This window comes from Aethalodelphis obliquidens, unplaced genomic scaffold, assembly GCF_003676395.1.
Source record: "Aethalodelphis obliquidens isolate GAN/ISIS:26980383/991018 unplaced genomic scaffold, ASM367639v1 scaffold50, whole genome shotgun sequence".
Lineage (NCBI taxonomy): Eukaryota > Metazoa > Chordata > Mammalia > Artiodactyla > Delphinidae > Aethalodelphis > Aethalodelphis obliquidens.
This window is the reverse complement of record NW_020837994.1, coordinates 3,847,161-3,872,969: the sequence shown is the minus strand read 5'-3', so window position 1 is coordinate 3,872,969 and position 25,809 is coordinate 3,847,161. Positions and strand designations below refer to the sequence as shown.

The following is a 25,809-nucleotide window of genomic DNA, read 5'->3' as shown; positions in this document are numbered from 1 at the left end:
GCATCCCAAATCTGTTACTTATTACTTATCAACTTTGGCAAGTTGCTTAAATCTCTTTGAGACTCAGCTGCCTCAGTTGTAAAATAAAAATAACAATGTTTATCATGAAAGGCTGCTGTGAGGATTATCTAGCATGCACCTGGCATACAACAGGTATCAACAAATTTTATTTTCCAGTCTATGAAAAAAAATTCATGTACATAGAGAATGGAATCACTAGGTTTTGGAAGTAGCCACAACACAAATTTAAAGGCCCAAGAAATACTATGAGTTCCTTTTAAATTATACCAAGATTTACCATGATGCACAAGAAGGGACCTAGAATAAATGAAAAAGGAGAAGGGCATATTACCCCAAAGTATCAAAGGCATTAATAGTGTAATGTGTGATTATTTTAAAACCTATGAACTCAGAATTCATTTTAGTATTATTGGTGGTGTCAAAACAATGCCAGCTACAATTATAGGAATGCATGACTGTTCTTTCCAGCAGAAGCTAGTATTCACATTAGAAACAAAATGCACTCTCATATTAGAGAGGTCATAGAATGTAGTAATTAAAAGTGTGAGCTTTGGAGAGCTGTCCTAAGAAGTTTGGACTTTATCCCTAAGATGATAAGAAGCCAATTTAGGGTTTTGAAAAAGAACTTTTCTAATTGCTCCCCACCTACCCTAAAGGTAAGTGATCACTCACTCCCTTTTCTAGTCTACCACTTGTCTAGTATATAATCTTATTATACTAACACACATACACACACACACACACACACACACACACACACACACACACACGTGCCGGAAGATCCTACTTAGCCTTATCAATGTATTTTGGATTACTTTCTCCCCACACCCAATATGGATGCTGCAACATTAGTAGTAGATGAGCTACCACATTACTTTAGCAACTCTTGGGCTATCATACTAACTACACTAGTGTGGTACACAGAATAATGGCTCCCAAAGATGTCTATGTCCTATCTCCAGAAGCTGTGAATATGTTACCTAAAATGGCAAAAATGACTCTGCAAACTTGATTAAATTAAAGGCCTTGAGATGGGGAGATTATCTTGGATTATTACAATGTGCTCAATTTAATCATCTGAGCCCTCAAAAGCAGGAACCTTTGGAAGATGTCACTATGGAAGAATGGTTAGAGAGATGTAAAACTGCTAGGTTTGAAGACAGAGGAAAATGGTCCAAGTCAAGAAGGAAAAAAATGGAATTATGTGGGCAGCCACATAAACTGGAGAGGACATGGAAATTGACTCTCCCCCTAGAGCCTCCAGAAAGGAACACAGACTTACCAACACCTGGACTAATGAGACTTGTATCAGAATTCTAATTTAAAGAACTGCAAGATAATAAACTTATCCTTTTTTGGTACTTTGTTACAGTAGCAGTAGAAACCCAATACAATTACTAACAGATGGCTAGTTTATTAGTTAATAAACTGGTACCTGAAGTGCCTCTTAAAACTCCTGCCTAAGAACTTTGGCTCATCTGAAGATTCTGAAGTAAAGTAAAAACTCAAGCTACAGACTAGGAGGAAATATTCACAATACATATAATATCTAACAAAAGGCTCACATATAGAAAATGTGATACAAAAATCAGATAGAAAAAGACAGCCCAATTTTTAAAAGGGCAGATGATTTGTAGAGGCACATCACAAAAGATGATACCCAAAGTGTCAATAACAAGTGCTCAGCATCATTATTCATTGGGAAATACAAATTTAAACCTCAGTGAGACATCACCACATAGCAACCCAGAATGACTAAAATTAAAATGATAGACAAGTATAGGATTTCCCTGGTGGCGCAGTGGTTAAGAATCTGCCTGCCGATGCAGGGGACATGGGTTTGAGCCCCAGTCTGGGAAGATCCCACACGCTGCGGAGCAACTAAGCCTGTGTGCCACAACTACTGAGCCTGCGAGCCACAACTACTGAGCCTGCGTGCCACAACTACTGAAGCCCACGTGCCTAGAACCAGTGCTATGCAGCGAGAACCTACCGCAATGAGAGGCCTGTGCACCACAACGAAGATTAGCCCCTGCTTGCTGCAGCTAGAAAAAGCCTGCGTGCAGCAACGAAGACCCAATGCAGCCAAATAAATAAATACATTTAAAAAAAAAAAGATTGAAAAAAAAAGATAGACAAGTATAGATGACAATGTGGAATAACTGGAACTCTCAGATATTACTGGTGGGAGTGTAAATGGTCCAAACATTTTAGAAAATTGTTTGGCAGTTTCTAATAAATTTAAACACAGACTACCCTATGATCCAGCAATTCTACTTCTAGACATACAGCCCTAAAGAAATGAGCACAACTGTCCATCAAAAGACATATACAAGAATATCCACGGAATCTTTATTCATAAAAGTCTCAACTGAAAACCCAAATGCCCATTAACAGAAAAATGGGCAAATGAATTATATTCACACAATGGAATATTATATATCAATAAAAAAGAATGAACTACTGATAGAAACAACATAGATGAATGTCAAAAACATTACATCGAATGAACGAAGCCAGATGCCAGAGTACATACTATATGGTTCCATCTATATAAAGTTCAAGAACATGCAAATTAATATATCGGCATGGAAGTCAGAATATCAGTTATCATTTTGGGGATATGTTGACTGAGAAGGGGCACCAGGGAACTTTCTGGGATGACTGAAAATTTCTGTATCTTGATCTGGGTGGTGATTACACAGGCAAAATCTCATTGAGCTGTATGTATCCTTAAGATTTGTACATTTTACTGTTTACGGAATACACCTCAATTTAAAAAAAGAAAGAATTTGGAGGGGGGAACATTCACATGCAATGCTCCAAATATACTTTGCCTGTCAAAATATTCCCACCTTAAGTGATTTGCTTTAGTACTTTTCATACTGGTTCTGAAACAACTCTATCCAAGCCTTCAGGCAGGTTAAGTTAGTAACAAGCAAATGTTCCACAGGTAGACGGAAAAGTAAGAACACAAAATAACAACGATAGGAATGGATGAGACAGAATATAGTAATTGAAGGGAGAACCAAAATAATTCTGTTTAAGAATATCTATAGCCAAGTGAGGGGAATGTTTGGACTGCCTAAGGTATGTTAAAGAGAATGGAGCTAGAGCAATAATAATAACAGACATAATAATAAGAGAAATGAGATGACATTATGATATTTTATACTTATTTTCTTAGAAAATAACTGCATTCAATTATTGTCTTATTCTGGCTCCAGCCTAAAACGCTGAAACATAAACCACAACTGAGGCCACAGGAAGCAGACGAAGAGCTGTTACAGCTCATGCTTCCTGGCTTAGGCTATTTTCTACCTGGCTTTCTACCTTTCTACTTTTACTTTCTACCAGGCTATTTTCCTGGCCATTTCACTTCCTCACTTCCTGTTCACTGACTACACAGGCTACTTAACTGACTGGTTCCTGCTTCTCTGGCTGAACCTATCCCTGGGTTTTGGCTTCTAGGTTGGGCATGTTTATTCAAAGTGTAGTAAAACCACAAATAAAACCATATAAAACCACAGATGCATATGCACAAAGATCAGGAACTATTAATAAAAGAAAATACTATTTCTGTTGGGTGATGGGATTATGGGTATTTCGCATTGTCTTCCAAATTTGTCTTCATGTTACTATATTACTTTTTCCACTAACTAGAAAAAAAGACCATTGATGTTTCTGGCAATGTCTGGAAAACTGGGACTAAATAAAGGGGAATAAATAAGTTAGTAAACAAGTTATGAAATGATTTCTGAAGTTCCTTTCCACAGCATATTGATTTTATCCTGTTTCACTGCTGAGTGTAATTGCTATAATCTAAAAGATTATTAGTCTAGTACGCAGTCCACTCACCTTCCCCTTGACAAATGGTATAATATTCTTAAGATCACTTCAGATGTCTTTGATTCAGTATGGCAGTGACTACTGTAAGTATGATCACACTAAATTTAAGGCTACTCCATGCAAAGAATTTCCAGTGGTCCTTTCCATGGGGAAATGACTTTGTGATATTTCTATTTCAGCGCTGAAGTCTATCTTCAACAGATTTTTTCTGCTCTACTTTATTAATGTTTTGACTATTTTACCACTCATTTTTTCTTGTTGCCAATTACCTACTCATTTAGATAACTGCATAACAAATACATTTGTACAACTACAAATAGATTTTGTTGTTTATATGCAATTCATCTCTCCTCAGTGTAGTATAAGCTCTCGGGACAGACTTTGTCTTTTTATGCTGGCACATAGTATGTACTCAAAATTATTTGTAAAGGAAAGCGAACCTATTCTTATTTTAAAGGAGTAAGATAAACAACAATTTGTGACTTTGGGAGTAAAGAGAAAAATTAAATTTCATGAAAAACAAATCTCATGGAAGGGCTTCTTTTGGTTTGTTCTATTTTAGACAATGCACAGTTGTAAGTAACTGTCTTATGGCATAATGATTAAAAGCATATATATTTGGGTTCAAGGTATGGCTCTACCATTTACTCATTGTGTGATCTTGGTCAAGTTACTGCTCTTCTCAAATATTACCTTTATAAAATGAAGTTGAAGGGATCCTCATAGATTGTAGAGAATTTTAAATGACATAATAATATAATTTAATGTACTTCCCACAGAGCCTGGTATATAATAAATGCCCTATGAATGACAATTACTATTATCTCTCTAAACTCCACCAACATTAGCAGCAAATTTTATGACCTCATAAAAAGTAATGACTAAGCCAATACCACATGAAGCTTGGAAAATGTTAAGAGTCCTAACGTCAAATACTAATAGCAACTAGGCAGGCGGAATTTAGCGTCAAATAACTTGTCTTTACTTTTCAATTTATTCTCCTAGTTTTATTATGGAACAAGGAGTAATAAATTCATTTGAATTCTTTATCGTCCTTCTCTATATTTAAGCAGAAATAATTTTGCTGATTTTAAAAATGTTTACTTAAAACAAGTATTAGGTTCTTAATCCCCCCCTCCTTTTTTTTTATTTTGGCTGCCCCAGGTCTTAGTAGTGGCATATGGGATCTTCATTGCAGCATGCAGAATCTTTAATTGTGGCATGCAGACTTCTTAGTTGCAGCATGCGGACCTCTTAGTTGCAGCGTGCGGACTCTTAGTTGGGCATGCGAACCCTCAGTCATGGCGTGCGTGCGGGATCTAGTTCCCCGACCAGGGATCGAACCTTGGCCCCCTGCATTGGGAGCATGGAGTCTTACTCACTGGACCACCAGGGAAGCTCCCCCCACCTTTTAATAGCAAGTTTTACTAAGAGACCTATTAGAAAAATAATCAGAGAAGACATTTTTGATTCTTCTATTGATGTTATGAGCATCTCTTCCTTTCATAAAATGTGCATATTTGGGATAAAAATAAACAAAGAGGAAGAGAAAAATATTAGACAAAGGGACTGGGTGGTTCCAAAGCAGCTATAACTGGGCAGGTGGACTAAACTGAAATCAGGCTTATTGGAAGAACTGGCAATTGCTCAAGGACATGGGATGGGAAAAAATATTTTAAAAGTAATGTCTGTAACCCTTAACTTCCCTAATTCTTCCTCACTGTACTTGGTACCTTTTCTTTATAACACTTACCACACTGTTAGTGCATACTTAATTATAAAATTATTTGATTAATCTCTGTTTCCCCTGCTAAACTCTAAGCTCCAACGAACAATGGTCTGAGAGCTAGACCTAGCACATAACTGATTCTCAGTAAAAATTTGTTGAATGAATTAAAAAATGACTAAATGCTTAGTAAATCTAGGCTCTAAGCCAGAACACAACTCTCATAAATTACTAACAATCTGTTCCTAATATACTTCTACACAATGCCAAAATTTCCAATTCCTTCTGCAAAATCTCCCTCAACTCCAAAAAGTTCATATCAACTAAGTAGTTATTATAAATTTTTGGTCATAAAATTAAGATACTGAAAAATCTTATATGGTGTTCAGGAAATGTCCTTGATTTGTTCATCGAATCTGTTTCCAGATAAAGTTTGTTCCCTGTGTGTGTGTGTGCATGTGTGAATCTCTCTCATACACACACACACATACAAATTTTTTTTTTGGTGGGGAGACTTATCTCAGTGAAAAATTCAAACAAGTACACGAAAAAGAAGTCCTAGCAAAAATGCCTGTTGTTTAAAATAAAGTATCCATTCATCCATCAAACAGCCTCATGCATTTGGTTTGCACCAGGTATTGCTGAATGCCAGAAATCCAGAAGAGTAAGAACTCAGCTGCTTTCAGGAAGCAAAGCTTAGTCTTGTAGAAGGGACAGACTTAAAAACCATTCTTATTCAACCTTTGCTGATTTGCCCCATATTGCCTTTTAGACCTTCTCCTTGTGCCCCAATTCAGGATCCAATGAAGATATTGCATGTAGTTGTCCGTCTCTTTTAATCTGAAACAGTTCCTCAGCCTTCCTTTGTTTTCATGACTTTAACATTTATTAAAAAAAACAAAACAAAAAAAACCAGGTTGGTTGTTTTATAAAATAACCCTCACAAACTGGGTTTTTCTGATTGTTTTCTCATCATTTGGTTCAGGTTATGCACTTCTGGGAATAATATTGTATAAATGATGTTGTTTCCTTTTCAGTGCATCACACCAGGAAGAATCAGTTGTTAGTTTATACTGTTATTAATGATGTTAGGATTGATTACTTGAATAAGGTGGTATCTGCCAGATTTCTGTGCTGTTACCATTTTTCCATCTGTAACTAATGAGCAAGTAATTCATCAGGAGATACTTTCAGGCTGTGTAATCATCATGTTCCCAAACACTTTCACCCAATATTTTTAGCATTCACTGATGACTCCTGAATCAATTATTACGATGATGGTTGCAAAATGATGATTTTAAAAAACCCTATCATTCTGTTTACATTTATTAGTTGGCAATTCTACTCTTTAAAAAAAAAAGCTTTCTACTTCTCACACCATTTGTTTGTTAGTATCAGTATGAGCTTGTGCATTCTTTTCTTATACCATGTGTTACATAACCCATTACAGTCATTTTCCATTTGGAAGCTCAAATTTTCAGTTTGGCCAAACTGTCTTCTGTGTCATTTTGACATTATTCCCTCATTTTTTCAGCCCTTTCTTACTTTCTGGAGTGATAAGATGTTCCAGACTCATCTCGCGCTTTCCCTGCCCTATCCCAGAAATGAGGCATTCCTCCAAGAAGCCTTAGTTCCTTTTAGTGAGGAAGATTTTCAGAAACCAAGGTGTGGGCACTAGGTATGTTCATTGCTACTTAAGATTCATTGCTTCCAGACCCTTTCAGAGGATAGAACATGTGAAATCTTTTTTTATTTTTAATCATGCTGATACCTCAGATTTCAATGTTCTTTCAGGGTTCTTCCTTGCCTTCCTCCATCCAAATTTGTATCTCCTTCTTCTACATGAGAACCCTAGCCCCCAACAATATCAATATATTTCCTCATTTGCTTAATCCTAAAATGCAAAGATAACTTCAGAATTGCTATATTCATACCGTTACTGACAATAAAAAGTAAATAAATAAATACACAGTAAATAAAGTTAGTAAAGTAAGGTTCAATATCTCACTGAATTCTCTTTCTGTTTTCAAATTGGGTATATGAGAAAACCATTTCAAAGTTAACTAGATTAATAATTTCCTCTTATGTGGTTATGTTCTCTGTTTGATAAAGAGTACAATACATTTAAAAAATTAAGACTTTTTTTTTAGAATAGTTTAGGTTCACAGCAAAATTAGGCAGATGGTACATATATTTCCCATATAATGCCTGTCCTCCTCACACCCCCAACCCTCTGGCTTCCCCCATTATCAACGCCACTCCCCCAGAGTGATACATTTGTTACCACAGATGTCTCTACACTGACACATTATTAGCACCCCAAATCCATAGTTTACATTACAGTTCACTCTTTGTTTTGTATATTCTATGGGTTTGGAAAATATATCCACCATTATAGTATCATACACAATAGTTTCATGATCCTAAAAATCTTCTGTCCTCTGCCTATAATCTCTCTCCCCCCAACACCTAGCAACCACTGATCTTTTAACTGTCTCCACAGTTCTGTCTTTTTCAGAATGTCATATAGTTGGGATCATACAGTATGTAGCCTTTTCAGACTGGTTTCTCTCACTTAGTAATATGCATTTAAGGTTCCTCCCTGTCTTTACAGTTTGATAACATACTTCTTTTTGGCACTGAATAATATTCCATTGTCTAGAGGTACCACAGTTTCCTAATCCATCCACCTACTGAAGGACATCTTGGTTGCTTCCAAGTTTGGGCTTTACGAATAAAGCTGCTTTTGTGTAGACATAAGTTTTCAACTCCTTCGGGTGAACACCAAGGAGAGTGATTGCTGGATAGTGTGGTGAGAACACATTTAGTTTTGTAAGAAACTGCCGAACTGTCTTCCACAGTGGCTGTACCATTTTACATTCCCACCAGCAATGAGTAAGACTTCCTGTTGCTCCACATCCTGGCCAGCATTTGGTGTTGTCAGTGTTCTGAATTTTGGCCATTCTAATAGATGTACAGTAGGATCTTATTGTGGTATTAATTTGCATTTCCCTGATGACATATGATGTGGAACAACTTTTCGTATTATTTGCCATCTGTGTATCTTCTTTGATGAGGTGTCTGTTAAGGTCTTTGGTCCATTTTTTCAATCAGGTTGTTTGTTTCCTTATTATTGAGTTTAAATTTATATTTTATGTCCAAAAATTTCTGTGTGTATTTTGGATTAACAGTCCTTTATCCGATGTGTCTTTTGCAATTCGTTTTTCTTTGTATTCAATTTTAGGGTCTCTCTTCCTCATTTCCCCAACTCCCGTTCTGGTTGATCTAATTATGTTCTTTGAATATGTGAAATCATAACAAGGTTGCAAAAATAAAAATACAAAAGGGTTTACTCAGAGAAGTGTCACTCCCTCCTCTAGCCTTTCCACCCACCCCCTGTAGAAACTAATTCCATTATTTTTCTGGTTCATGCTTTCTATGTCTCTTTTTGAAAAACTAAGCAGATGTATGTATATTTTATTTCCCCTTTCTCCAAGAAAAAAAATTATATACCGTGTGTGTGTGTGTGTGCGCGCGCGCGCACGTGTACTTTTACATGCTGCATCTTTTACTTAACAATAAATCCTGGAAATCACTCCATATCAGTTCAGAGACGTTCCTCACCCTTTCTGTATCTTCATAATACTCACTGTGTAGATTCACCAGTTTATTCAACCAATTTCCAACATATGGGCTTTTAGGTTGTTTACATTATTTTGTAATTAAAAATAATTCTGTGATAAACAATCTTGCGCACATTTAATTTTGAATTACAGGAGATGTATCTTCACAGAAAATTTTTTTAAATGCGGTTGCTGAGTCAAAGGGTAAATGCATATACAGTTTTGTTAGATGTTGACAAATTCACCTACAAAAATTTTGCATTCTCACCAGCAATGTGTGAAGAGTACCTATTTCTCCCACAGCCTTGCCAAGAGTGTGTTGTCAAGTGTTTCACTTTTTGTCAATCTGATAAAAGAAAAATAATGTAACAGTGTAGCTGGATATCTTTTCTTATGTATGCTGGCTATTCTGTAGTATCTTTTTTGGAGAATGTTCTGTCTTTATTTCTATTGGATGTTTGGTCCTTTTTATCCTCAATATTTAAAAGTCATTTTTGTATCAGGGATATTAAACCTCTGTCCTTAGTGTATGTCACAAATATTTTCACAATTTGGTCTTCTGCTTTGGACTTTGCATATGGTATGTTTTGCCATGCCAAAGGTTTTATTTAATTAGCCAACGTTACATCTGGATTTTGAATTATAGTTATAAATACTTTCCCACACACTAAATATAGAATAATTCACATGTTTTCTTCTAGTACTTGCAAGATTTTAAATCTATTTTTGGCTGCGTTGGGTCTTCGTTGCTGCATGCTGTCTTTCTCTAGTTGCGGCGAGTGGGGGCTACTCTTCATTGCGGTGAGCGGGCTTCTCATTGAGGTGGCTTCTTTTGTTGCAGAGCACAGGTTCTAGGTGCGTAGGCTTCAGTAGTTGTGGCATGCGGACTCAGTAGTTGTGGCACACAGGATTAGTTGCTCCGCGGCATGTGGGATCTTCCCAGACTAGTGCTCCAACCCGTATCCCCTGCATTGGCAGGCGATTCTTAACCACTACGCCATTAGAGAAGTCCCACAAGATTTCAGTTTTTACATTTAGGTCTCTAATCAATTTAGAACATATTCACATGTATAATGTAAGGTATACATCTATTTTATGTTTCCAAATATCATTTATTAAAATATTCATCTTTGCCCCAATGCTCAGAGATGCCATCTTCACCATACACTAAACTCTAATATGGATTTGGGTCTATTTATACTTTTTCTTTTAAATTCCACTGTATTATCTATCAAAATATCTGTACTCTACTATTTTACTGAGGCAGGTTTTGCAGTATGTTTTAATATATAGGAGGATTAGTACATCCTTCTAGCTCTTCTTTTTTAAAGACTGCCTAGATATCTTTGCATGTTTATATTTTAATATGAACTTTAGTATCAACTTGTTTAATTAAAAAAATACTTATTGGATTTTTAAAATTATTTATTTTTGGCTGCATTGGGTCTTCATTGTGGTGTGCGGGCTTCTCATTGCAGTGGCTTCTCTTATTGCGGAGCGTGGTCTCTAGGCTTGCGGGCCTCAGTAGTTGTGGCTTGCGGGCTCTAGAGTGCAGGCTCAGTAGTCGTGGCACATAGGCTTAGCTGCTCCGCAGCATGTGGGATCTTCCTGGACCAGGGCTCGAACCCATGTCCCCTGCATTGGCAGGCTGACATAACCACTGTACCACCAGGGAAGCCCCCTACTTATTCGTATTTTTATTAGCATTATTTATTAGATATAACTGACATCTTTCAGTTTTCTTAAGTTATTCAAGAACAACTTTTCATTTGTTCAGGTTTACTTTCATGTCTTTCAGAAGTGTTTTAAGTTTTCTTAATATAGGTTTTACACATATCTTGTTAAACTTATCTTTTGATATTTATCCTTTTGGATGTTATTGTAAACGGGATTTTCTTCTCTAATGGGATATTGTTTGTATATATGAAGGCTATTGCTTTTTGTGATCATTTTAAACCTAATACCGAACTGAATAGTTTTATTGTGTGAATAATAATTGTTTGCTTGATAACTGATTTTCTAGGCTAGAGTTTTCAGGAATACCATGACAGCTGTAAAGAGAGATAGTTTTCCTTCTTTTCCAGTCCTTAATCATTTTCTCTGGTATAAATGCGTTGATTAATACCTCCAGTACTTTGTTAAATAGCAGTGGAGACAGACACACTTGCCTTCTTTTGACCTTCATAGGAATGCTTCTAGGGCTTCCACACTGAGTAAAATGCTAGCTTTAGGACTGATGTGTGTATATTAGCACGTTAAGACAGGATTTGTGAATTTCTGTTTTCTTGAGTTTTTCTTTTTAAATCAGAAATGGTTGCTGAATTTTGACAAAGGCTTTCACAGCATCTATGGAGATAATCATGTGGTTTTTCTTCTTAAATTAATTAATATAGTAAATTGCATGAATGGATCTCCTAAATTTGAATTGTCTTCCATTCTGGGCACAAACTGTTTTATTTCCCTAATGTTAAACTAGATTCTGTTTACTGTTTACTACTTTTTAAAAGAAGAAAACAGAGAGATAAATTTACATACCTTGTTTAATAATACAATTCCCCCAAAATCTTTTAAAACCAAAAGATGTTTTGTCCTTTAAGTTTGGTGCAAATTCATTTGATAGCAAAACCCGACCTAACTGGACATGAGGCTATTTATAGTGATTATTTAGCCTAGTTACTGTGAATATTCACACGTTAAGCAGCAATATGGATATGTTCACCTACAGGGTGCTGTCCCAGGTTTTGGTGGGCTTGGTATACTATAGCAACACAGTCTATTAACTTTCTAGAATTCAAAAACAATCTGAGTTCAGAAATACTTCTGGTCCCAAGGATTTGGATAAGGACTTGTTAATGTATATTAGTGATGTAACTGGAAAACATTAAAAGAAAGAAATTGAGCTCAAGGGCTTTCTCTGAACTTCAGAGAATGAACTTTATAAGGATGACTTTCCATGAAGAGATACTGATACAAAGAGACCTGTCTAAAAAATACCCCCCAACTTTCTTCAGTTGGAAGAAGGTTACAGGAAAAAATAATTTAGAAAATATGTTCCTCCATATATTCACAAGAATATTAGAAGAGGGCAGATTACTGTATGTGGAATAGTTTCTCAAATCATCGTTATCTGTATAAAGATCAAAAAATAACTTTAGGTCTTTAACATGCAAAGGAAATCTCTTAATAAGACCCAGATCCTTGTTAAGAGAGAACAGAAAATCCTCAGAGTGACAAATAGGATTCATCTATCTTGAACAATCAGGAGTGGCTGCCTGGATTCTACCTGACAAGGAAAGTAGTTGTATTCTACTAGGGAAGAGTTATAGCACCTATACATGCTAGCACTGACACACACACACACACACACATATATATATATATATGTATATATATATATATATATACATATTTTTTTTTTCCTGCTCTACTGTTTTCTTTCTTCCTTCAACACCACCTCTGAGATGTAAGGACTAACTATCCCCCCTTCTTTCACATAGTGTGCACATTCCTCCATTTCCTGGTTTTTATTTTTTAAACAAGTACTGAGATATACCATTAAATTCACTCATTGTAAGTGTACAGTTTTAGGAGTTTTAGTAAATTTAAAGAGTTGTGCTACCATCATCACAATCCAGTTCTGTGATAATTCCATCACCCACCAAGGTTCCCTTATGCCTATTAGCAGTCAACATCCACTCTAAACCCCAAGTAACTAATGATTTGTTTTTATCTCTATAATTTTGCCTTTTCTAGAAATTTCATATGAATAGGGTCATATAATCTGTGGTCCTTTGAGTCTTTTGGTTCCTTTCACCTGGCATAATGTTTTTAGGGTTCATCCGTGTTGTTACATGTATCAGTAGTACTTACAAAAAGTATCATTCCTTTTTGTTTGCTAATAATTTACTTAGTATATCTGCACTGATATTCATTCACAATATTAGTCCTTAATTTTCTTTTTTATGGCATTTTTATTAGGTTTACATAACAATGTTGTTTGCCTCATAAAAAGAATTTGGAAGTTTTCTTTCATTATCTATGCTTGAAAAAATTTATGTAGCATTGGGACTATCAGGTCTTTGAAGGTTGATTGGAACTCTCTGTGAAACTATCTGGACCCAGTACTTTTGTGGAGGAATTCCTTAATAAGTTACTCTATTTCCTATACAGAAATTGGTCTGTTTAAAGCTTTCTATCTTTGGGGTCAATTTTGACAAATTGTATTTTCCTAGGAAATTATCCAATTTATTTATTTACATAGAGGTTTAAAATTTTTCTTTCCTTTGATTCAGTGGATATTTCCTCTTTGTCATTTCTTATTTTAATGTTTATGTTTGCTTCCTTTTTTCTAAAGTTAGCTAGTTGTCTACTTTTTCTTAAAAAAAATAGATTTTGATTCATTAATTAGAACGTTTTTCTGTTCTCTATCTTGTTACTTTCTGCTTTTATCTTTATAATTTCCTCCCTTAAACTTTCATTTGGTTTATTCTGCAGTCTTTTTCTTGCCTTTTGAGTTGGGATTTTAATTAATTTTTACCTTTAGTTTTTATCTTTTATTATTATTTAATTGTTTAAGCCTATGTATTATGCTCTGATGGCTGCTTTATACAAATCCCCATAGATTTTGATATGCAGACTTTTTGTTACAACTGTATTTTAGGACTCCTGTAATTTCCATTTCTATTTTCCCTTTCAACCAAGAGTTAACAGAAGATTTAAAATTTCAAAGAGGAAGAGCTTTTTTATGGTTTGAATTTGTTGTTAATTTCTAGCATGGATGCACTGTGACCAGAGGATGTTGTTTTAATATTTCTACTTAATAGAACTTACTGTTTTGTTTTTTATCAATGTTCTATGTGTACTTCAAAAGGAGGTATATTCTCTATTATAAGGGTGCAAAGTTCAGCATAAAGCCATAAGATCTATTTTATTGGTTATGCTCTTTAGGTCTTCCAGATATTACTGATATATTTTGTTCACTTCATCTGTCCTGTACTGAGTGTGGCATATTAAAATCTTCTATTATTCGTATGTTTCTATCTATTTCTCTTTGTAGCTCTTGTAGTTTCTGCCATATAATAGTGGTGGTTGTATTATTTGGCACAGAGTTATTAAAAACTTGTATTTTCACTTTGAATCATGGCTTCAACATTAAAAACATCCTTCTTTGTCACACAATGCTTTTTGAAGGGAATTCCACTTTATATGATATCAGGATCACTACCCCTGCTTTCTTATTATTTGTTTCTAACTTTTCTGAATCACTTTGCTTTAGTTTTAGATGTGTCTTTTGTATATAGCATAAAGTTCAATCCTAATTGCTGATCAAATTCAAAAATCTTTTTCTTTTGATATTAAGTTAAGCTGATTCATTTTGATTCATATGACTGATGTTTAATCTCAACTCTGTCATATTGTTTTATTAAAATAGTTACATATATTACTTTATATTTAATGTATTTCTCTAAGTGAAATGTCTTTTTTGTACTTAATTCTTTTGGTATTTAGAAAAGAGGCTTTTTTGGCCTAGGGGTTACTTTTGTACTTATGCCTTTTATAGAACCCTGAATTCTCCCTGTTTTTTCCTTAACCTTTTACTATCTAGTTTGTTACTTTTAGATCATATTCTTCAATACTCAACTTACTACACAGGCAATAGTCAATGAACTTATTCTACTTTGTCCTTTCCTTCTCCCATTTAAAAAACTGCATGCTCTCTACTTTACCAGACCATATAATATCAATATACTATTCTTCAGTCCTTATTACATCTGTTTTAGTCTTAGATCTGTAGTTAAATGTGTTAAATGCTCATCATCAGACCTTTTGACCAAGTTTGCCCAGTCTTCTCTTAGTTGGATGAACATCATTCTCTAGTACGATGCAGTCAGTAGAACTTTCTGTGATGAAGGCAATGTTCTATATCTGCACTACTACAATACAGTAGCCATAAGCCACATATGGGTACTGAGCACTTGAAACGTGGCTAGTGTGACAGAGGAACTGAAATTTGCATTTTAATTTTCATTTATTTAAATTTAAATTACCACATTTGGCTAGCAGGTACTAAATGAGAGAGAGCAGTACTCATGGATTCATCAGGAAGGAGTCATGTGTACAGTTTTCAATGAGTACTTGCATGTTTAACACTATCTTTCTATAACCTGGATAACTGAAAAACAATTTGGTTGGAATATAAAATCTTTGGTTTGCACTAAAAATGCAGTTCCACTGATGCCTTTCTTTTTATGTTGCTGATGAGGTCTAGTGTCAGCCTAATTTTCTTGCCCTTATAAGTAGTCTGGTCTTTTTCCCTGGAGCTGTGAGGATTTTTTTCACTTTTAAAATCCAGTAATTTTACTAATCTCTTTCAGAGTTGACCATTCCAAGTCAGTTTTATGAGACAAAAATGGACTTTTCAATATCTAGATATGGGTCTTCTTCCATTTCCAAAAAGTCTTCTTTCAAATTAATTTGAAAATTACAATTTTAAATATAAGATCTGTTTCATTGTTTTATTTTCCTTCCTCAGGGACTCCAATTACAGTTGTATTGAATCTTCTTTGTCTTCCATTTCAATCGCTTTCTCTCTGACCCTTTTTATTTCTTTATCTCATTTTCATTCTCTTGCTTGTTTCTCTTTCTTAAATAGCCCTTATTAAATACTCAACACATTGTAATTCAGGCTTAATTTCTTTCCTAAGTTTAATCAATTCTAATTTGATTTCTTTTGGGGGGTGAGGAAGCTATTTCTGTTATTACTTTTTATTTTTTTAATTAATTTTTATAGGTGTTATTAGTTTTTAAATTTTTATTCATTTATTGGTTTGAGGCTAATTCAGTTAGGAGTACTGTGCTGCAGTTTCTTTCTGCTTTATAATTAGTTGTGGGGAAAGAACATCCATGAGCCAAAAGGTATTGATTCTCATTTTCTGTTTTTTTATTACAGTAGCTTTGCATGGATGTAGACTGATTTTGTGGGGGTTCCACTTTGTGGAAAGAGTAAAGGTTTGGGGTGGCTTAAAAGATTTCAAGTTCAAGCCTGCCCCCTTCTGAATAGTAAAGGTTAGTGTCCTTTTTCATATACATTTATTTGTTTTGGTGGCAGGGCGGGGTGCAGGGAGAAGGGTCTAATGTATTTTATAGTAGTGTTGTTTCAGTAGGATCTTAATTCCTCACTCTAACTTCCTTCTTTCCCTACACTTACACATTTCCAATGGCTATCTTCCTCTTTCTAGTTATTTCTTTCCCAGAAGTAATACCTTTCCCAAACTGCCACTTTAGGTCTTGTACACTTTCAAGCCCTTTACTATGTACTTTAAAGTACTGTGTACTTTATCAAGTACTATGATTTACCAGGTCTCATAACGTTCTCAGAAATTTTGCATTTATCATGAAGCTTTCTCTTTCTATTGGTGTTTTGTCAGATTAAGCCCTCAACTCTTCCCTCCTCTTTTCCATATAGTTTTTCAAACCTCCCCAAGTCTAAAATATTAAAGACAGTTCTGCTAGAATGTGGTGTTTATTTCTTGTTTAAAAATGATTTGACGTTCATGGTATTCTTTTTCTCTTAGTAAGGCTGAAAGTGTGAGCTAAGTGTGGTTTTATTTACTTTCCTTCTTAATCTGTATGGTTTTCTAGAAGGACGAATGGACAAATTCTAACTCAGGAGGTCAGTATTGTCCTAGGGCAACTTGGAAGTCCCTCAAATCTTTTTATTCTTATTGTTATTACTGATTGTGATTTGTTGGTATTTTATAAACATTCTTAAAACATCCCAGGAATTAAAGCAAAGGGCTAAGTTTGTGGACAAGTATTCCTTTTGAAGATGAATGAAGTAACTTCCTCACAACACCACACATATGAGAAACAGATTCAGAAATTAAACTCTCTCATATGCAATGACTAATATAATTATATAAAATCTGATATGATATACTACAGCTTACAGTTTTGTGGTAATTAGAGGTCCCTTCTGCCCATGTGTAAATAATATCTACCTTGAACTAAAACAAAAGAAATTGTGTTTAATTTAGAAAGTTACATAAAAGAAGCAAACTAGAATCTACTTTCTTTGCTATTTTTGTCTTTATGATGATAATGCAAGGACATGAAAGAGTGATTTTCCCATCTTAGGCTCTGGTAAAGTTCACTCATCCCTCCATGTAACATTTACTGAGGACCACTAACTTGCCAGGCAATAGGGATACAAAGATAACTAAGACGCAGTCCCTGTCTCACAGACAAGTAGAGGAAAAGGAGTAAGTTGCAGAAGATCAGATATAGTAGAATATCCTTTACACAAAGTTTTAAAATATGTGAATGATATTTTTCATATTTTTAAGGATACATACATATATAGTATAAATACAAAAACATGAGAAAATGATAATCAAATTCAGTATAGAGGTTAACTCTAGCAGGGTGAGCTGGGAGGAAGATGGGAATAAAATCAAGCAGGAGTAGAAAGGGAGTTTCAACTTTATCTATAGCAGTTTATTTCTTTAAAAAAGTAAAAGTAAGAACTGAGACAAATATTGCAAAGTGTTAAGATCTGACAAAGAAGGATGGTGAGATACATGGATATATTTGTTATATTATCCCTGTTCTTTTCTGGATGCTTGAAATATCTTGTTTTTTTTTTAATTTATTCAAAATACAGTTCAAATATTGGCAAGATTTGTGGAGTTTTAATTCAGAAGTTTCAGAATGTGCTCAAGTTGTATAATAAACAACACAAAACTGAGAAACAATTTTAGGAAAGAATGAGAAAAACAGTCTGTCTGAATATGGTACATCATATTTTTCACATGATTTTTTAGATGAAGTGTTATACATACCTGTGAGTGCTAAATAGGAAGCAATGTACCGCTTTTCCAGTCCACCTCTAACACTCTGAATTGCACCAAAAATTGGAGGTATAATCATAATCAGGTTACTCACTGTATTCCCTATAGAAAAAAAAAAAACACAAGAAGATAATGAGATTAATCAATATTACTTTAAATAAAGATATACACAGTTAGCCCTTAGCAAAAATTAAGTAGGTGTCTTCTTAGAAAGATGATGAAAAGATATTTACAAGGTGCTAAAGGAAAATAGTTCTCTACTCAACAAAAATTTCTTACAAAAATCAAAGTAAAATACAGATACCTTCAGACAAATGAAACTAAGAATTTTCAACCAGAACATCCAATAAAGGAACTTCTAAATTCTCAAGGTAAAGAGCAAAAGTATCTCAGAAAGAACCTCAAAGATAAGCAAAAAGTGAGCTGGAAAAAGCAGCTTACACCAATGCTACTGAAAGAGTGGTCCATGGATAACAGTATGACAAGATAAAATACAGAACTGAGTTAATTTGTCTCTTGAAATGAATGACAACAAATCAAAGCTTGCATTTTTCATCTCTTCTTAAACTTTAATTTTTGTGGCAATGTTTTTAGTTCCTAGTTTCTGTTTCTAGTAAACACAAAAGGCAACGGATCTTGATCTGATTTTTGATCCTCTGTTTACATAAACAAAGCTGAAACATGAATAGCAAAGAAACAATAGAAACCGTAATAGCAGAAATAAATAGTAAAATGGGGAAAAAGATGGCTAAACTATTTTGTATATTGATTCTGGGTAGTATTTTATACACTTATTCTGGGAATATAGTGGCACAAAACATTCAAAATTCCAAATTTGTGATTTTCAACATAGGAGCTGATATCAGGACAAATATCAATTAATGGACATATACAAAGCACTCTACCCTACAACAACAGTACATACATTATTCTCAAGTGCACATGAACATTCAGCATATGTTAGGCCATAAATTAAGTCTCAATAGCCTTAAAAAGGCAGATATAAACTATCATACAAAATATCTCCTCCAACCACAAAAGAATGACGTTAGAAATAAATAACAGAAGGAAAACTGGAAAATTCACAAACCTGTGGAAATTAAACAAAATATTATTAAACAATCAATGTATCAAAGAATAAATCACCAACCAAATTAGAAAATACTTAAGAGATGAATTAAAATTAATACACAACATACCAAAATTAATGGGATGTAGTAAAAGCAGTGCTGAGTGGGAAATTTACAGCTATAAGTGCTTATATTTAAGATCTTCCAGCTGAAATGAAAGAATGTTACTTAGTAACATGAAAATATATGAAAATGTATAACACACTGGTAAAGCTAAGCATAATCAAATTCAGAATACTGTAATACTGTAATATGATGGTGTATTAATCACTTAAGTCTAGTACAATGATGTAAGGACAAAAGTATTAAAAATAACTACAGCTACAATAATTTGTTAATAAATACAAAATAAAAAGCAGGTAAATTGTGATATCAAAATCCTAAAAGGGTGTAATAAAAGGGTAGAGTTTTAGTATGCAAGGTTGCTATCAGTGTGGAAAAAAGTTATATCTATAAGTTGTTTTATGTAAGCCTCATGGTAATCACAAAGCAAAAACCTACATTAGACACAACAAAAGATTGTTGCTGGAGGGAATCAAAAAGGAGGGAATTGAAGTATACCACTACAGAAAATCATCAGTTCACAAAGGAAAACAGCAAGAGAGGAATACAGGAACTACAAAACAGCCAGAAAACAATTAATAAAATGAAACTAGTAAGTCCTTATCTATCAGTAATTGCTCTAAATGTAAACGGGTTAAATTCTCCAATTAAAAGGCATACAGTGACTGGAAGGATAAAAAAACAAGACCCAACTACATGCTGGCTACAAGAGATTTACTTCAGCTTTAGAGACATACACGGGCTCAAAGTGAATGGATTAAAAAAGATATTCTATGGAAGTAAAAACCAAAAGAGAGCAAAGGTAGCTATAGTTATATCAGACAAAATAGACTTTAAGCCAAAAACTGTAACAAGACAAAGAAGATCATTATGTAATAATAAAGGGTTAATTCATCAAAAGGATATATCAGTTGTAAATATATATGCACCCAAATCAGAGCACCTAAATATATTAAGCAAATATCAACAGATCTGAAGGAAGAAACAGACCACAATACAACAATAGTAGGGGATTCAATACCCCACTTTCAACAATGGATAGATCATCCAGACAGAAAATCAACACAGAAAAGTTGGATTTCAACTACACTTAAAACCAAATGGATCTAACAGACATATACAAAACATTCCATCCAAGAGGCAGCAGAGTACACATTTTCCTCAAGCACACACAGAACATTCTCCAGGACAGATGATATAATAGGTCACAAAACAAGTGTCAGAAAATTTAAGAAAACTGAAATCATATGAAGTATCTTTCCAACTACAATGGCATAAAACTAAAAATCAACAATAGGAGGAAAACTAGAAATTCACAAATATGTCAAGGTTAAACAACACACTCCTGAACAACAAATGCGGGAAAGAAGAAGTCAAAAGGTAAATAAAAAATATCTTGAAACAAATGAAAATGGAAATACAACATACCAAAACTTATGGGATGCAGCTAAAGTAGTTCTAAGAGGAAAGTTTATAGTAATAAATGCCTATATTAAGAAAAAGGATCGCAAATAAACAACCTGACATAATACCTCAAAGAGCCAGAAAAAGAACAAACTAAGCCCAAATTCAGAAGGAAAGAAATAAAGATCAGAGTGGAAATAATGAAACTAAGAGTTGATTTTTTGAAAAAATAAAATTGACAAACTTTTAGCTAGACTAACTCAAAAAAAGAGGACTCAAATAAATAAAATGAGAAAAGAAAAAGGATATTAAAACTAATACCACAGAAACACTCACTGGGGAAAGGTTAGTCTCTTCAATAAATAGTGTTGGGAAAACTAGATAACCACACACAGAAGAATGAAACTGAACCTCTATCTTACAAAATGAACTCAAACTGGATTAAAGATTTAAGCACACATGAAAAACATGCTCAACAACACTAATCACCAGGGAATTGCAAATCAAAACCACAGTGAGATATCATCTCACACCTTATCGCTAATTATTAGAGAAATGCAAATCAAAACTACAGTGAGGTACCATCTCACACTGTTCAGAATGGCCATCATTGAAAAGTCTACAAATAACAAATGCTGGAGAGGGTGTGGAGAAAACGGAACCCTCCTACACTGTTGGTGGGAATGTAAACTGGTGCAGCCACTATGGAAAACAGTATGGAGGTACCTCAAAAAACTAAAAATAGGGATTCCCTGGTGGTGCAGTGGTTGAGAATCCACCTGCCAATGCAGGGGATGCGGGTTCAAGCCCTGGTCTGCGAGTATCCCACATGCCGTGGAGCAACTAGGCCTGTGAGCCACAACTACTGAGCCTGCGCTCCGCAACGAGAGGCCATGATAGTGAGAGGCCTGTGCACCGCGATGAGAGTGGCCCCCGCTTGCCACAACTAGAGAAAGCCCTCGCACAGAAACGAAGACCCAACATACCAAAAATAAATTAATTAATTAATAAACTCCTACCCCCAACATCTTCTAAAAAATAAAAAAAAACTAAAAATAGAGTGGCCATATGATCCAGCAATCCTACTGCTGGGCATATATCTGGACAAAACTATAATTCAAAAAGATACATGCACCCCTATATTCATAGCAGCACTATTCACAATAGCCAAGACAGGGAAACAGCCTAAATGTCCATTGACAGATGAATGGATAAAGAAGATATGGTACACATACACAATGGAATACTACTCAGCCAGGAAAAAGAATGAAATAATGCCATTTGCAGGAAAATGAATGGACCTAGAGATTACCATACTAAGAGAAGTCAGAAAGAGAATGACAAATACCATATGATATCACTTAGATGTGGAATCTAAAATATGACAAAAATGAACTTATCTACCAAAACAGAAACAAATTCACAGACACAGAAAACAGACTTGTGGTTGCCAAAGGGTAGGTGTGGTGGGGGAGGGAGGGATTGGGAGTTTGGGATTAGCAGATGCAAATTATTATATAGAGAATGAATAAACAACATGGTCCCCCTATATAGCACAGGGAACTATATTCAATATCCTGTGATAAACCATAATGGAAAAGAACATGAAAAGGAATATATATATATATATATATATATATATATATATATATGCATAACTGAGTCACTTTGCTTTAAGCAGAAATTAACATAATGCTGTAAATCAACTATACTTCAATAAAATAATTTTTTAAAAAAAGATAAGTGTTGGCAAGAATGTGGAGAAAAGGGTTGTAAAACGTGTGTTGGTGGGATGTAAAACAGTATAGTCACTAAGTAAAACAGTACAGAGGTTCCTCAAAAAATTAAAAATAGAACTACCGTATGATTCAGCAATCCCACTTCTTGGTATATATCCAAAGTAAATGAAACAGGACCTCAAAGAGACACCTGCACTCCCATGTTCATTGCAGCATTATTCACAATGGCCAAGATATGGAAACAACCTAAGTGTGCATCAACAGATGAATGGATAAAGAAGGTGTGGTATATATATACAACAGAATATCATTTCAGCCATGAGAAAGAAGTAAATCTTGCTGTTTGCAACGACTTGGATGAAACTTGAGGGAATTATGCTCAGTGAAATATGCCAGAGAAAGACAAATACTATATGATATCACATATATGTGGAATCTAAAAAAGCCACACCCAGAGAAACAGAGAACAGAGTGGCAGTTACCAGGGGCTGAGGGTGGGGGAAATGGGGGAGATGTTTTCAAAGGATACAAACTTCCAGTTACATGACTAACAAGTTTGCGGATCTAATGAATAGCATGGTGACTACAGCTAATAATACTGTATTATATACTTAAAAGTTGCTGAGAGAGAAGATCTTAAATGTTCTTAACACAAAAAAGAAATGGAAATTATGTGACGGGATGGAGGTGTTAGCTAATGCTATGGAAGTAATCATTTTATGAATATGTGTATCAAATCAACCGCTTGTACATCTTAAATTTATATAATGTTATATTTCAATTATACCTCAGTAAAGCTAGAACAAAATCCGAAAGGATCAAACTATTTCCAAGTAACTTAACTGAATCCTAGAACAAAATTCAAGCCTATTTATAGTAATACAAAAAATATCCAGGACGCAACAAGGTAAGAAGCACACTATCTGACATCCAATTAAAGATTAGCAGGCAGGGGGCTTCCCTGGTGGCGCAGTGGTTGAGAGTCCGCCGATGCAGGGGACACGGGTTCATGCCCCGGTCCGGGAAGATCCCACATGCCGCAGAGCAGCTAGGCCCGCGAGCCATGGCCGCTGAGCCTGCATGTCCGGAGCCCGTGCTCCGCAATGGGAGAGGCCACAACAGTGAGAGGCCCGCATACCACAAAAAAAAAAAAAAAAAGATTAGCAGGCAGGGAATTCCCTGGTGGTCCAGTGGTTAGGACTCTGTGCTTCCAGTGCGGGGGGCATGGGTTCCATCCCTGGTCAGGGAACTAAGATCCCACAAGCTACATGGCACAGCCCCCCCACCCCGATAAAAAGATTACCAGGCATACAAAAAGGAAGAAAAACAACCCAAAAAAATACTCAATTGAAACCAACCCAGAACTGATACAAATGTTAGAATTGGCAGACAAAGATTAAAACACTTCATATAAGTCTAGAAAATACAAACTAACCTATACTATAGTGTCAGAAAGCAGACCAGTGGTTGTGGGTAGGGCTGGGGTAGAAGAGAGAGCAGGATGGAGAAGGACTTACAAAGGGACATGGGAAAACTTGGACGTGATGGATCTGTTCACTGTCTTGATTGTGGTGATGGTTTCACATGTGCATACATATGACAAAACTTAATTTGTACACTTTAAATAGGCACTTTCTATTGCATGTCAACTATACCTCAATAATGCTGTTTTTAAAAAAAAAAAAAGTTTTGCCTCTGGGGATTAGAATTGGAGGGTAGAGAGGAAAGAGTTAGGGAAGGGCACTGCTTTCTGGTTTTGTTACAAGTCTTTTAGCATAGGCTGGATTTTTATCTATTTTTAATGCATTACTTTAATAAAATAAAAATTAAAGAAACTTTTAGAAAGGGAATAAAATAGTTGGGGATAATTTCACAGATGTGATAAGATTTGAGTTAGACCCTGAAAGGAGAGAAAGGAACAATAAAATCTACTGAGCCTATTATTAAGGACCAGGTACTGGAATTCACATTTTACACGTGCTAACATTTGCTTTTCATAACAATATTGTGAAATATTATCACCCAATTAAACAAACAAAGTCAAGCTACGGGATTATATAATTTACCCAAATTCTCACAATAAGCAAATGGTGGAGCCAAGATTTTATTCCAGGTCTATCTGTCCTTACAGCCAATGTTCCTCTCCTTAAATGCACTAGCACAGTGTTTGCACAAAGAAGACCCTTATTAACATTTTAAAAATTATATCAAAGAGTATTCTATTAAAAATGTTTTAAGTAAATTCCAGATTATACAAATAACGAAGTAATTTGCCTAGGTGAAGTGTGAAAATATAAGGTGGGGAGCCAGGCAGACTGAAAGATATATATCCAAACAGCAGTTATCAATAACTTTAAGTAAACCTGTGGAAGACGTTGAATATTATGCCATTTAGGAGAGCCCTAGGATTCAAACTAATGAAAATCTTTATTGATGACTGAGATAAAGGAAATGAAACATGACCAAAGGTCCAGATAATATTAAATTTAGCTGAGATGTCAATACTCTGGAAGTCAGAAATACATTTCTAAAGGTAGAGGATATGGGACGGTCCCACAAACTACATTAAATTCAATTAAGGATAACACAAAGTTTTACAAATTAGAATGAGGAATTGCAGACCACAAATACAGGCTACTGTGACAGACAGAATAAGGACAACTCTGAGAGAAAGATCCAAAGACAGAAAGATGACAGTACACTATTCTTGGGGGGAAAATCTCAATATACTACCTCAAAGCAATACTTAGAGGTAAAAATGGAAAGAGCTGGATAGTGACCATCCTACTTCTCTCTGCTTTAATTCAGCTTCTTTTTGGAATGCTTACGTATTTGTGGAACCCTACTTTAAACAAAACAGAGATCCTAAGTACTGAGAGAGATACTAAAACAAAGAAATCGTTTACTTAATAAATAAAACATGTCATATGAGGAATGGCATGACTGCTGTCTTCAAATATCAACTTCAAAGTTTAAAGGAATGTTAAACTAAAGGTGAACGAGGCTTGCTATGGCTATAAAACATCAAAATTAAATTCAATGAAGTTACAGAGAAGCATATTTCCGCTCAATACAAGGCAAAACATTCTAAAATTAGAGCTGTCCAAAAAAAAAAAAAGTAACAAGACTATGAACTTTTGGGGCAGGGACCAACCATGTCTTACTCATATCTGTATGCTTTTGACTGGCACAATACCAAGGACAGAGCAGGCACTCAGGAAAGTCTGGTAGAATGAATAAATTCATACATGCATGCTTACTGAAACCTGAGGATAGCAGTTTCTCCTTTTATCCCCTGGTAGTATTCACAAAATTATGTGTTTCTTACTTTTTTGATTTAACAATGGTTATAGTAGATGGTAGCTTGTTTATTTTAGCATAACTTCACTCTTTTTTAAAAAGTGA

The 25,809-nt window shown here is 34.9% G+C and overlaps 1 protein-coding gene across 4 annotated transcripts in view; it reads right to left on the bottom strand.

The window, feature by feature from the left end:
* The window catches only part of ACER3 (alkaline ceramidase 3), a 180,857-nt gene that overhangs the window by 90,966 nt on the left and 64,082 nt on the right, over positions 1-25,809 (bottom strand). For 2 of the 4 annotated variants that reach the window (XM_027083473.1, XM_027083474.1), the window contains exon 2: positions 18,163-18,170. In XM_027083473.1, the coding sequence (XP_026939274.1) occupies positions 18,163-18,170 (8 nt within the window). Of the gene's footprint in view, positions 1-18,059; positions 18,171-25,809 lie in introns of all 4 variants that reach the window. The other 2 variants (XM_027083472.1, XM_027083476.1) reach the window with 1 other exon arrangement.